Source organism: Corella eumyota, chromosome 4 (genome assembly GCF_963082875.1).
Source record: "Corella eumyota chromosome 4, kaCorEumy4.1, whole genome shotgun sequence".
NCBI lineage: Eukaryota > Metazoa > Chordata > Ascidiacea > Phlebobranchia > Corellidae > Corella > Corella eumyota.
In genome coordinates this window covers 9,639,368-9,652,602 of record NC_137493.1, presented here as the reverse complement: position 1 = coordinate 9,652,602, position 13,235 = coordinate 9,639,368, and the positions used below count along the sequence as shown (strand labels likewise).

General features: G+C 29.4%; 2 protein-coding genes and 1 non-coding gene across 3 annotated transcripts; 1 reads left to right on the top strand and 2 right to left on the bottom strand.

Moving 5' to 3' along the window:
* Window positions 1-240: 240 nt before the first annotated feature.
* On the bottom strand, window positions 241-4,705 carry LOC145750362 (phosphatidylcholine:ceramide cholinephosphotransferase 2-like). The gene is made up of 8 exons (XM_082566382.1): window positions 4,589-4,705; window positions 3,939-4,035; window positions 3,421-3,549; window positions 2,781-2,964; window positions 2,400-2,517; window positions 2,097-2,235; window positions 1,504-1,670; window positions 241-1,094 (listed from the first exon to the last, which is right to left on the bottom strand). The coding sequence occupies exons 2-8, from the start codon at window positions 3,994-3,996 to the stop codon at window positions 885-887; spliced, it is 1,005 nt and encodes a 334-aa protein (XP_082422508.1). The 5' UTR covers window positions 3,997-4,035; window positions 4,589-4,705; the 3' UTR covers window positions 241-884.
* A 912-nt stretch (window positions 4,706-5,617) lies between these two features.
* Window positions 5,618-10,170, bottom strand: LOC145751043 (claudin-7-like). Its single transcript, XM_082567114.1, has 5 exons — window positions 9,950-10,170; window positions 9,344-9,432; window positions 8,050-8,214; window positions 6,621-6,746; window positions 5,618-6,472 (listed from the first exon to the last, which is right to left on the bottom strand). Exons 1-5 carry the CDS (start codon window positions 10,081-10,083, stop codon window positions 5,988-5,990), a joined length of 999 nt encoding a protein of 332 aa, XP_082423240.1. The 5' UTR covers window positions 10,084-10,170; the 3' UTR covers window positions 5,618-5,987.
* Window positions 10,171-11,590: 1,420 nt separating this feature from the next.
* Trnat-agu (transfer RNA threonine (anticodon AGU)) lies at window positions 11,591-11,662 on the top strand. The gene has a single exon. It is a non-coding gene; the product is annotated as a tRNA-Thr (tRNA).
* The last annotated feature ends 1,573 nt before the right edge of the window (window positions 11,663-13,235 follow it).

Genomic DNA, 13,235 nt, shown 5'->3' with positions numbered 1-13,235 from the left:
GAAAAGGCGTTATATTACATAACATTCTTTTACACAAACGTTCCATGTTAAACATTTTCCAGTGATCTCGATTATGGATTAAAATTGGAATAAGTGTTTACCCTTGTTTGCTAGTATTTAAAAAAATGCCGCATGTAAGATGTAAAAAGCTGGCTAAAAATGACACCTTTTAAAAAAAAACAATTAAGTTGTAATAGTTAAAGTTTATTATATATTTTTAATATTATAAACATTTTTATTAAAATGATAGAAAATCAGTACAAGTCTCGTCATTTTTTCTATGATTGTGTACAAAAGAATAATCTGTATATTTTTAATCCAAAACATATTTGCATTGTCAGGCTAAAAGTGCATTAGTACCTTTTTAAACAAGTGATTTTCATAAAATCAATTTAATACATTATTGTTATGTTAAAAGTGCACTGTTATTTGTGTTAAACGTAAAAAAATATTTGTTTAACGCTATTAGTAAAATGAAAAAACGTAAAGAAATAGTTTTAAGGTACGGGTGTTAGAGGGGCGGTTAAAAGCGGCACAGTGTCTAAAAAATATGCAGAAAGAAACAAAAATAGTATATACTTTGTTGGCATTATTTTTCTCATCTTTAAGTAGATCCCACATTATTCTTTAACTGTAGCGTTCATTTTGCGTTATTATTCGGACTATTAAGTTAATCCCCCCCCCTCCCCGTGCATCAAAATTTAAAACTTTTGTCTCACATTCAGCAAGTTTTTGTTAACATTTACTGTACTTTGGTATTATCACCGGAATGTAAGAAATTAAAAAAATTAAAAAACAAAAATGTATACCACAGATATAACTTAATTTTTTCTAGAACAGGTAACGGGAATTTCTTTGTTTTCCCAGTTTGCATTCTCTTACGTTTAACACACTTTTATCGACGAACATTTGCAATGATATAGCTTGCCCTTTTTATGTTTTATTCGATTGACTAGGCAGGATGGAAGAGGGAACGGCCAATTATACTCGCATGGCAATCCTCCCTCCGATGCTACATTAACTTCGAAATAACGAAATATCGGAAACCACCAATATCGAGATAATGTATTAAAGTCATTGGAAGTTTTCAAAATCTGTAATTTTATAATTGGCAATTTTTTAAAAGTAATTAAAATCATTTATTTAAGTTTTAAGAGGGTTAAATCACAATTTTTTTTGGGAAACTCACCAAAACTTGAAATAATGCAATAAAATATAACTGCATTATTTCAAGTTTTTAATGGGAGGGAAGGAGTTCTTTTAGTGTAAAACTGTAGGTTGGTAAATATAAAAAATACAAGGTTTCGACATTTTAATACCAGTATTTCTTTTTAACTATATAGGTTGTAAAGTGTGTGTTTTTACAAGGTAGTCTATTTGTTTTTCAGTTGTAAAACATTAATATTTGTGTCAAAGTCGATAGTATTTTACAACATTTTTAACCTTCATATTCTAAACGTAAAACAATTTTATTTAGTGAATATATATGTTTATAATATATACCTGTACATTGCACAATACATGGTAAGACCAAAACAATCTTGTTACTATTAGATATGCAATTACAACGTCGATCGTGTAGTGTCTGTGAGATATCAAAATTACTGACAGGGCTAGGTAGGCTACTAACCAACAAACCCAATGTAAAAATTTCCATGATTTTGGTGAATCTAAAATATTTAAGTTAAAATAAGTTTAACAACATAAAATAAACAATTTGTTATATATTATTTTTTTTTTAATCATATATCTAATAGGTTATTTTTTTAATTAAAATGTACTATAGCTTATATTATTTCTTAGTTCAAAATTTGGTTTGATACGTTATGTATAATGTAAAATATAGACCAAAAATTAACCTTGTTAAGCAAATAATTGTAATCGGGCATAAAGGTATGTTATTTGTATTTAACAGTGTTTTGCTTTAGTAAACGTTATGCCGGATTAAAGAGAAATTAATTTTCTGTTCTATTTTAAAAATCACGATCAATAGGCAAAAATTTAACTAAACAAAACCATTTTTTATTTGCCTAAACGTTGTTTTTTCCTTTTTGTCATGGCTTAGAATAAAACTTGTATTTAAACTTTAAACTTACACTCGTTTACGGTAAGGCATGTCACCATTATAACAATTGTGTGGCCACTAAACATATAACTTCCACATAAATGAGTATTTTCTCCACCAAATACGTGCCCGAGAAATCGTTGTAAAAGTAAAGCTGGCTCGTAATTGCTCTAAATTTAAATTATAATTTTAGTAATTCATTTTAAATGTGGGAATTGTTTTCTTTTTTCTTAAAAAGTTTGGATTTTTGCTTTATTTTATCCATATAGGTTTAAAATCCAAAGTTGAAATTAAAATGTAAAAATAGGAATAATTAAATTTATGTTTTCTCTACCTTTGGTGCACAAACCAATCCGATTTCTGAAACTGGCAAAGTAGTTACGTATATTGTTAAAGATCTATAAAAATACAAAGTTCCGAACAGGAAAAAGGTGCGTCGAATTAAAACAAATCTGTGAAGAAATTTGGAAATATTAAACTAAATAAAAAATGTAAAAAAAGGCCATGAGTCATAGTCAAACCAAACACGCCCTGAATTAGTCAGCCATAAAATTTCCCTTAGTTTCTACGAAATTCAAGATTCACTTACCTCTTTTTATATTCATAATTTTTAAAAGTTCTTGACGCTAAAGTGTTATGAACAAATCTTTACACGAAAATTTTAAATATTTTTTTAACTTTTTGAGCATTTTCAATTAAAAAAAACATATTATACCTATATTTATGCAAAAGCATAATAGACACAGAAGAAGCAATAAGAAATCCAATACATAGTTCGGTTATATCGTGTGTGTTGTGCACATATGGAAAATACTCAAACACAACATCCGGCAAAGGTTTAACATTGATAGGAACTCGTTCATGAACTATTAATAGCGAAAATAGGCACGCCGCTACTCCTGTAGCAAATATATATATATGTTTTAACATCATTTTTTTCAAACAATTTACACTCTAACGTTTTAGTCATGGTTTTTTCTTTAACGAAAATTTAGTAATTCTATAGCATTTTCATGGAAATGTAAAGACAACTATACATAATCATATTGTAACCATGATAGCTAATTGAATTTGATTACTAGCAACCAAAAGTCATGGTACACAGCGGTGTGTACAAAGCCACTTGGTACTACATTTTTTTGTTGCTTTTGTAACAGAAATAAAATTTGATTTTGTTATTATATGTAGTGGTTAACATAAAATTGGTGACGACTTTATTTTGTTTAGGGCCGACAACATTTTCTTGACATGCTTGGCCACGTTTCATGCAACAGTAGGAAGACGGAATTTTTCAGCGAATAAACGGAATTTTTTAACGAAAAATAAAGATTTATATATAACATTCAGCAACTTACCAAGTAAAAAATAGAAAGCGGCAAACAAAGTTTTAAGAAGTTCCCGCTTTGGCCCAATATTCAAATCACTTATTGGAGCTACATTAGTGACGTCATTTCGTTTCAAGTCATTATGTGCCAAGTCATGCTCTACAAGTTAAAAACACAAGCATTTAAAATTCAAACTGTTTTAAGTTATGATTGTGTTGGTTTGTTTTCTATAGTGACTATTATTGGAAACTTTTATTGTGCCGTCAGGATTTACAAAAAATTTATAAAATAGGCTGCTAACATAAATAAACAACGTTTGCGTGATAAAACAACGGAAATTGACTGACTCTGCAATCGTTTTAGGTTTTTAACATACAAATCACAAAAAACCCACACCTACTTTCAGTAAAAAGGTTATTTTTGTTAAATTTTTACCCTAACTATAACGTTAGCTGAAAACAATTCTCTTGTTTACACAAGTAGGTTTTCTATTTTAATTATAATTTAATGGTTTAAATTTGTTTTGAAAAAACTTAATATAGTCAAACCTTCAATTTCATCTGAATCGGTAATAAGATTTTCTTTTTCCGAATCCATTATATCCATTTCCAGCAATCATTCAAACATAGACCTAATTGTATAACTCTAAACGCAAAAATTGCTAAAATAGTAACAAAACTATATTACTACACCTAAATGTATTGATTTTAACACCTTGTTTAACCGTTTCGGCGTAACTAAAAACTATTTATATAATATCAACAAAACCCAAAAAGATTTGCACTGTATTAGTAGTTCATTCATGTAGTCATGCAATAATACTTGTAGCAGTGTCACGAACATTTTGTGGCTTAAAAAATCATGTGTAACTTTAACCTAGCCAAAACATAAAATAAAATGCCTAATTGGTTCTCTATGAAGTATAACATTTTATTAAGAAATTAAAATCTTACAATCAAAAGTGCTATAACTCTTACATTATGCAATTTAAAGTCTTGCAGAACAAAACGTATTAAAAGTTATCTGATATAAACATAGATTAAAATTTGTTCATATTCTGACTTTTAAATAATTAAAAAGATCTGTCATACTTTTTCAATATCAGTTATTGAATTTAAAAACTTTAATGTATGATTATATAAATGAGCTATTTCCGTTTTACTTAAAAAATAATTTCACAAAATATTTGAGTACTCACTCGTTTAAGAGTTGATAATCTTTTGTTTATACTTCTCGTTTGCTTAATATTAAAAATGTACTTGAACTCTGTAAAAAAAATATTTCGTATAGTCGTACAAGTAAGCGTAAATAACTTAACACCATTTCATTAGCTTTTCAAACTCGATACGCTTTATTGCTTGGCATAGTCCTGTACTTTTCTCGTAGACATTCTCTAAGCGTTTACATATTTAAGAGATTTAAACAAATATCCACATAACGTATATTGCTTTTTCTTAAAATAAACCCAAAAAAAGAATGTAAAACCCTATTCCAATTGGTATAATTTTTTTTTTTTAATTCGACTTAAAGCATACTATCGTAACTAACGTATTAAGAGAAATTGTTAAGGAACTTTTATTGTTTTTCTTATGAACCATAGTGGTCTGTTTTTATTTTGCCCCAAGCATTTACTTTTAAAATATGTACAGTTTTATGATATGTCCTTCCCTGTTGTAAACATTTTACTGTGCAACAAACTAAACCTTATACTTTTCTAAATTCTGCTAAGATTAATATAAGCAACACGGAGGTTTGCAAATTAAATTTGCCAAAAATAAGAAATTTTCTTAAGATGTGCTTCCTGTATGACTTTGAAAAAGACTTACAAATTGAGCCCGGTAAAGCTTTTTGGTATTTTTAGAAACAAGTACGTTAAGTTTTATAATATTTTTATATACTAGAGATGTTTAGTAATTTTAAATAGAATTAAAATTCATTTTTAAAATACTACCTACTAATAATAATAATCAATAGGCCATTTAAAAAAAAACTAAACTCAATCCAACGTCATATAGCGATTACCGAATAATTGTGATTTTAAATCCAGTCCGGAAATAACGCACTTGTTACCAATGTTTTAAAATAAACGTATTTTATTATTGCTTTACCTGTAAAATTCATTGAAATACAAAAATGTTTTAAATTTATGAAATAAAGTTGGCAGCGAAAAGTATTAATTATTTATTGTTTAAATTTTTTTTATTTTTGTTTCAAGGATATACTGGCATCGTTTTATTTAAGCTGTCATGTCTACGCGTTTCAACAAAGTTTTTACAAAGGTTTACTATAAAAATGTTGTAAATTATTTAACAAAATTATGGGCGCTAGTATTTTGTTGTGATTTTGTGGTTAAATTTGAGCTCATTTATCTGGTGTTATCTGAGACATTTTGACATTTGGGCAACCTGTTTAATTTAGCCGCTATAACACTAAACCTTTCAACATGCGAATACACTTTAGTAATAACCATTACATAAAAGACAAAAAATTGCATAAATGAAGAGATTAATTATTAAAGTGTCTCCATTCCTTTTCAAATTTACAATTTTACGTTTCGTTTGATTCGTTTTTTTACAAAATCAATTTAAGGCATTTGGTCAAACATATTGCTTTATCGGTCTTTGAATGTTTTTCAACGTATTTTCGTCAGCAGACTCTTTATAACGATTACTTCTTGAATTAGTATATATTTCAGGTCTGTCGTTACCGCTTCGTGGTTGCCGTTCTTCACTGTACGAACGCCTGCGACGCCTTTTTTTACGATCTCCTTCGTTATTGTTGGGACCGCTAGATGGTGTAACTGAGTTAAATTTGTTTGAACTGTTTTGCGAGGAAGATAAGTATTTTCCGTTTGCATATTGCTGTTTCTGTATATTTACGTGCCTGGCTGACGAGTAGTTTGAAGAAGGACCCCCCTGAAAGACTTGTAAGGGAACTGGCTCTTGGGAGTGTTTTTGAAGGATTGACACTGGATGAAACTCGTGGATGTGAGGAGGATTTCTTCGGATACGAAATAAGATAAAAGCACTACATGAACAAATCATAGAGGAACTAAGTATTCCAACTACAAGGCTTGCCCACCCTTAGACAGAAAGTATTAGATAAAAAAAAATTATATAAATATTTAATTTACGAACTCTAGTTTTTGGGAATTACGTAAAATAAAAAAATTTAATGAGACAAAATTTTTTTAATCTAATTTCGGTTTTATTTTTAAGCTATTTTGTTACCTATAAATAATGCATTTCCGTATTCAAATCTAAGATATAGATCAAGATCTTGTTTGAGTAGAGGGTTGTAATATTCCTGAACAACGTCATGTGCATAGTAAGAAACCGCTGCTCCTGATAAAATCCCTGCAATAATTAAAATTTAAACATTGCTACTTAGCAAATTGAAACAAATATTTAAGTGCCAAAGAAGCATGCACACCATGAACAATTATCATGCAAAAACGCTAAAATGATTTCTAAAGCTAAAATGATAACAAAAAACTTACCGGAAGTTAGCGGTTGGTATAAACGTCGAAAACATATATTGTTAAAGCAGGACAACTTTTTTGGTAATTTTTATTACAAAGACTCACGCAAGTAACATTAACAATATTTACCTTTTTTTTAGATTTTAAACTACATTATTAAAAATAAACTAGATTAAATTATTAAAAGTTGTTTATGATTTTTTTTATCGCGCGCGTTACACAAATTGGCAATGTACCAAAGTTTTTAATTGTTAAACAAAATCTGCAAAGTAGACCGGGTTAGAGGACCCACTCTTTTCTTTCACAGAAAACACTGAATGAAATCCTGACTTTATGTTTTCTTGAATAGCAATCTGGTCGCTATCATTTTTGTTTTTACAAAACTGGCGTGTTTCTGGATCACCAATGCTGTCTGCCGACCGACAAGAACCGCATATTAAAATAAATGAACACATTAAAGAACAAACAGAAACGGGAAATGAGATGAAAAAGCTGATAGAAACTTCGTAGCCTTCGTTAGAAGCCCAAATAAAGACAAAATAGGAACATGTTGCTACAAATAAACCTATAGTTGTAGAAGGAATATTTAAAATTATAATTTGCTTTATCAAAACTTAAAAAAATTGGTAGAATTCAAAATACTAAGATTTTTAAATAAATGCATTTTAAAGTTCATATCACAATTCGAAAGTTGTTTTCATAACGTGAGCGATTCCTTTTTGTGTAGAAAATTATTTTAAAGCAGCAATTAATTAGTTAGAGCTTAAGTGCAAAAAATTTAAAAAATATAAAATTATGAATTTGTGAATCGCCTAAAGCAATAAAACCACTTTAATAGTTGAACTTCGCGTCGTAAATAAGGGAGTGCCCATAAATAAATAAAATCTTTTTTTTATTGTTCGTTTAAAAGAAACTACTTTGTATTGCTTTTATAAAAAATGACTAACTTGTGACATGATAGGATAAAACTTAACTTAGTCAATGTTTTTAACATTTTTGATTAAACATAAACAATTTTTAAATAAATTACCAAATAACATGATATTTGTATACTATACATTGCAAACCACCATATTTAAATGCAGTGACACCTTACATGCTTAACAATTTTAAACAGTTGTTTGACATAAATATAAGATTTTGTTTTATTAAAAATAAATATTAATAACACAATGTACCTGCAATTCCAAATAATACCCCGCCGATGATTGCAACTCTGGCCTTAATAACAGGGTTTCCCCCTCCAACACTCACGCATTTAAGACCAAATATCGTTATAATAATGGCAACAAATCCCAAAGTTATTGAAGCTACAATAAGAGCCCGACATACTTGCAGCACCTCTTTAAAAGTAAAAACAATAAAAGATAAACCATTTTCTAAATAATACCACAAATAAACAAAAAATTAACAATAAGTCAGCTTAATGGGTTGTAGTTTAATTTTATTTTCAATAAAAAAACGCTAAAAATGATATATTATTATTTACTTGAGTTAAAATAACGAAAAGTTTCTCTATACCAATTCTTTTTTCACAAAGAAAGGCAAGGTTGCATTTTCGCGCAAAACTTGTGCCACTAAGCAGCTAAAAAGTTTTTTGTAATGATTTATTTAAGACAAACAATGTCGCAAGAATGTGCTAATGCATGTAGAAGCAGTAGTAGCCGTAATGTTTTCAATTAGGTTTATTTGAAAAAATTCGATAATTTTCTTGACACCCGTAAAATGAAAAAGACACTGGAGCTAGTGATTTTATCGATTAATAAGATGCTATCTGGATAAATTGAGACATTCGTTACTTAAATATCGACTTTTTAAAACAATGCATTAAAAACATCGAAGATTATCAAAAAGTCTGGTGGCAACCTGTAGTCCGACAAAAATTGATATAATATCAAAATACTCTTTTTTAATAAGAAGCAACGTAAGAAAAAAAATTATACAGTTTTTGGTATATACAACTTGCTTTTTGCCAAACTGAAACAGATTTGTTTTTTTCTATATTTATATTATTTCGATATCGTTTGGAGTACACTTTATATAATTAAACCTATGCGTAAACTCGCTAATCAGTATAATCGATAATGACACAATTGCAAAATTGGAAAAATTCTTTTGCGTGTTGTTTAATGAAGTCTCCGTACAAAATGTTTTTTTTTCCTTTCGAGCAATTAAATTAATAGAAAATGGATAATCATTGTTCGCGTTTCGGTAAGAAAATATAAAATAAATTTGCCCAACCCAAACTTGCCGAAGAGCTTATAGATCAGTTGTAAATTGACTATTTTTATACGACAATTACAATCATTTCACAAAAATATAGTTTTTGCAAATTTTGCAATGTTAAAAGGTGCCTTGAACTGTAAACTTTTAGTAGCATTTTTACACAATAAATCTTGTTATCTTGAATTTTTTTAAACTGTATTATAAGTTAATTAATTTATCGTGAAATAATAATATAACATATCTTACCGGGAAGTCCAATAAAAAACGTATTATAATCATCACAATGAGTTTGTCCCGTAGAAAATGCTTTGCACCGAACCCAAAGACCTTCGTATCTAAAAGTTATTACAAAGCTTAAAAGGCAATTTAAAAAACTAACAACAATGAGCAGAATTAACACTTTATAAATGTATTTGTATATGTATACAAAATATTCTATGTGTATATATATTTTTTGTATATAAATTTATCCTCGTTGTGGGAAGGTCGAATGCACTACCTAAAAGAGTAACATCAGTTACTCCGACCCAGTCTCGAGTTACTTGTGGTAGTTTGGAATATTATAGATTATAATTGCCTGGTAACTATATGCTGCTGATTTAGTGCTGGCTCAGCAGGAGTTTATACCGTTTATAGCGCCTTACTTTAGGGCGCTACAGCATGTGAGCTGTGGGGATTGAACCCACGACTCAAGGTGGTGTAGCAAGTGTTCTTACCACTAAACCACGCTGCCGGTACAACACCACGCTGCCGGTATAATATAGATAGATGTATATATACGTCTATGCTAGAATTTCAATTCGTAAGTAGTTAAACGCACAACAATTCGAAATTATGTTTTAAAAAGTTCACCTTAACGTGTTGTCGATAAGTGTTTGTCCGTGGGTGTTTTTTCTCCACTCGGGGGATGCACAAGTCCCTATCATACCAATCCATGAAATCACACCCAGTAGAAATCCGAACACTTGTATTCCATTTGAAGCCATTTTTAGTCAAACCATTTACAATTCAAAACCTTTTTATTGTCTGTTTGACAAAACTCTTTTCTTACTTAACAAACTCTTACTTTGGGTTTAAACACACGTTTCTTACTGTTTCAACAAAACGATGATTAATTTATTTTCTACATAACAACATTGTTTTAAAAGTAAACCCTATTTGCATAATTACAATTTACTACCAATGAAAAATATGTCCGGTATGTTTAATAGTTTTTAAACGAAGTCACGAAATAAACTGGATTACGTTGGTCGATATAAAATGATTGAAGTGTATGTCGGCGTAAGAAATAGGCTTATATGACAAATCAATGAGAAATTTTGGACACTTTTTATTAGCTTTTATTTTTTTAAGTAAACATATTATTAAACTATTCAAAAACGAAAATACAAGGCAAACTGATTTTGCTTTTAAACAAACATTAATTTTATCGTTTACATAATTAGTTAAATTTTTAAACAAAGTCTAAAAATAAAACTCGACTAGTTTAATTGGTATAAATTCGAGAGAATCTAAGTAAAACAACTTTTTTAAAAAACATTTAAATCCTACCTGACTTTATACCGCTAAATCATATTAATAGAACTTAAAAACCTTTAACTTTTAGTATACATAAAAAGCGATAACGCAATGTAACGCAGTTTAAAATTTATAATAGCCTGCAGCGCTAAAACACTTTTAGGTCATCGAAATTTCTTTTGTTATCACAAAAAAATAATTATTTCACGAATTCACCGTTAAGTTTGTATTAGTTTAACAGCATCACGTAATAGTATCAAATTAATAGTAAACTATTTCTAATCCTGTTTAAAAAACATCAACCGTGCTTAAAAAGAAAGGGCATGCAATAATCACTTCTATTTAAAAGACATTTACGGTTCTTGCCTTTATTTAAATAACTTAGCAAGCAATGAAAAAAAATTTTATATTTAAGATTATGCAAAATACTATACTGTACTGACTAAGACACTTTTTTACAAGTATATCGTAAATATAATGTTAGATTTTAGCAGTTTAGTGTTAAGTCAATTACTTAACGTTTTACAATTTCTTAAGACCACCTCATTATAATTTCTAAAATGTCTGCATTAACAATTTTCCAAATTTTTTAACCAAAAAAATAATATTTGAGTAAATAAATTTAATCTGTTACACTAAAAGTGTGCAAAAGAAATGCTATTGCAGTCCCTGTAGATTAGCTTTACTGTAGTTAACCAATCAATACACCGCATTTACGGGTATTTTACAATTTACTTACGAACTGACTTGGCACATCTATGCAGTTTATTTAAAAAAAAAGCATAAAAATCGATACTTTAACACTTTATTTTTGTGCCTTATTTTATTATATTTTAATATTATCTGTTTAGTTTTATGTACTTTAAACCAATAAAAATTCATAACGAAGTAATAAATAAACTAAGATATCATAATTGACATCTGCGCCTCAAAAATTTTTAAATATAGTCTATATTTACGCGGCGATCGTTCGTTGGCGCTATGGCTTAGTGGTAAAGCGCCTGTCTAGTAAACAGGAGATCCTGGGTTCGATCCCCAGTAGTGCCTTATATTTTATAGTTTTTTTAAGTTGTTTCTGGCATCAAAACGAAAAAATGATTTATTTGATGTTGTTTTATTTCACATATAATGATGTGTGACGACTTAAAAACGTTTATTAAATATATAATGCTTATAAATTTAATCTAAACATGTATCAGTTTATGTAGCCTTATTTAAGACATGTAAAGCTTAACACATTGGTGATATAATAAAAAAATGCAGCAAACTACTATTACTTGTGCAGTTTATAATCCTTGGTTGATGCGATCCACACAAAGACCTCGGACCCGAACAAAACCCAGACCACAAATGCAGCGATGGCGCCCCAAAACTAAACGACAAAACGAAGACTGACCACAAGGGGCACCGCATCGACTGAAATTCGCTGTGGAATATAATATAAAAATGGTTATCCGGCTTTGTAGTATACTGGTTAAGGCAAGACCAATGTCAGACTATAAGCCTTTATTCCCAACGTTTACAGATAGCTCAACCGAGCCCTAACTTTATAACCTTGCCTAATAAAAATTCAAACAATTTACACCTTAAGTTGATACAGAAAAAAACGTAAATAAATAATATTTAATTTTTGCTAACATAGCCTATGTTTCTTTTACTGGCAATTTACTTACGTGTGACATAATTTGTGTAGTGTAAGTAGTTTACACCCGAATATGCTGTCGAAGGAAAATAATTCGGGCGATTAAGATAGTAAGGTGCATTGTTAATTGTAACTGGAAAAGTAGGCCGTACGTAGATTGGACGAGTAGATCTGTTGTAGAAAAAATAGGGATTTAAAAACCCTAAAGCATACTGATTAAATCCGAGTACTTGCTGTCCACTGTTAGCTTGGAGATACAACGATGATGGGGATTTGTAGTGGTTGTCGGAGAGTTTATCAGAAAGAATTCTGTAAGCTAATGAACGCAAAGGCAATGAACTATTGGCATTTGGCACCATAAGGGCATTCAAGGCAATATTTGAAACAGCATTAGGATAACCGTTTAACGACGACAGCAACGGCCTTCGTATTAAAATACGATTCAAAAAAGAAGTTTCATTTTCACTTCGCCTATTCGATGGTTGTAATGCTGAGCCGCAAGTTTCGTAAGTTATACTATTAACTAATAATCCAACCAAAAAATAACCTGTTTTACCAATCATTTTTGTAAGTTATTTAAACGCAAGTATTTTTGTTATGGTACGCAGTGCTATTTAAGCAGCCGGTGGTGCCTTTAGGACTTAATTTAAGCATATCTAACTAACATCGGTCATTAGAATGATTTTAGTAAATTACATAATTATAAATAAAATAGTTTGTATAAATTTTAACTGGACATACACCTATAAAGTTTTTAGAAATCATCTCTGTGTAATAACTGACGATAAAAATTACGGTATACAAGTTGTGTTTTTTTTTGAAACGGGAAATGAAGTAACCGGAAAATAAGGAAACCGAAAATGAAGGAATCGGAAAATGAAAAAATGAAAAAAGGTAGAGGGCGTAAAAATCTTAAATACTAAAACGCGAAATTAGAGTCGACTGTTTACTTAAGGTTACTGTCATTTATTCGAGAAC

Coding starts and splice junctions, on each gene's coding strand:
- LOC145750362 (XM_082566382.1), bottom strand. CDS start 3,996: ATGGATATAATGGATTCGGAAAAAGAAAATCTTATTACCGATTCAGAT. Junction 3,550..3,938: donor CGATTCAGATGAAATTGAAG/GTTTGACTATAT, acceptor TTTAACTTGTAG/AGCATGACTTGGCACATAAT. Junction 1,095..1,503: donor ATGTATTGTGCAATGTACAG/GTATATATTATA, acceptor ATAAAATTACAG/ATTTTGAAAACTTCCAATGA.
- LOC145751043 (XM_082567114.1), bottom strand. CDS start 10,083: ATGGCTTCAAATGGAATACAAGTGTTCGGATTTCTACTGGGTGTGATT. Junction 9,433..9,949: donor CTTATCGACAACACGTTAAG/GTGAACTTTTTA, acceptor AATAACTTTTAG/ATACGAAGGTCTTTGGGTTC. Junction 8,215..9,343: donor GTTTTTTATTGGACTTCCCG/GTAAGATATGTT, acceptor TTACTTTTAAAG/AGGTGCTGCAAGTATGTCGG.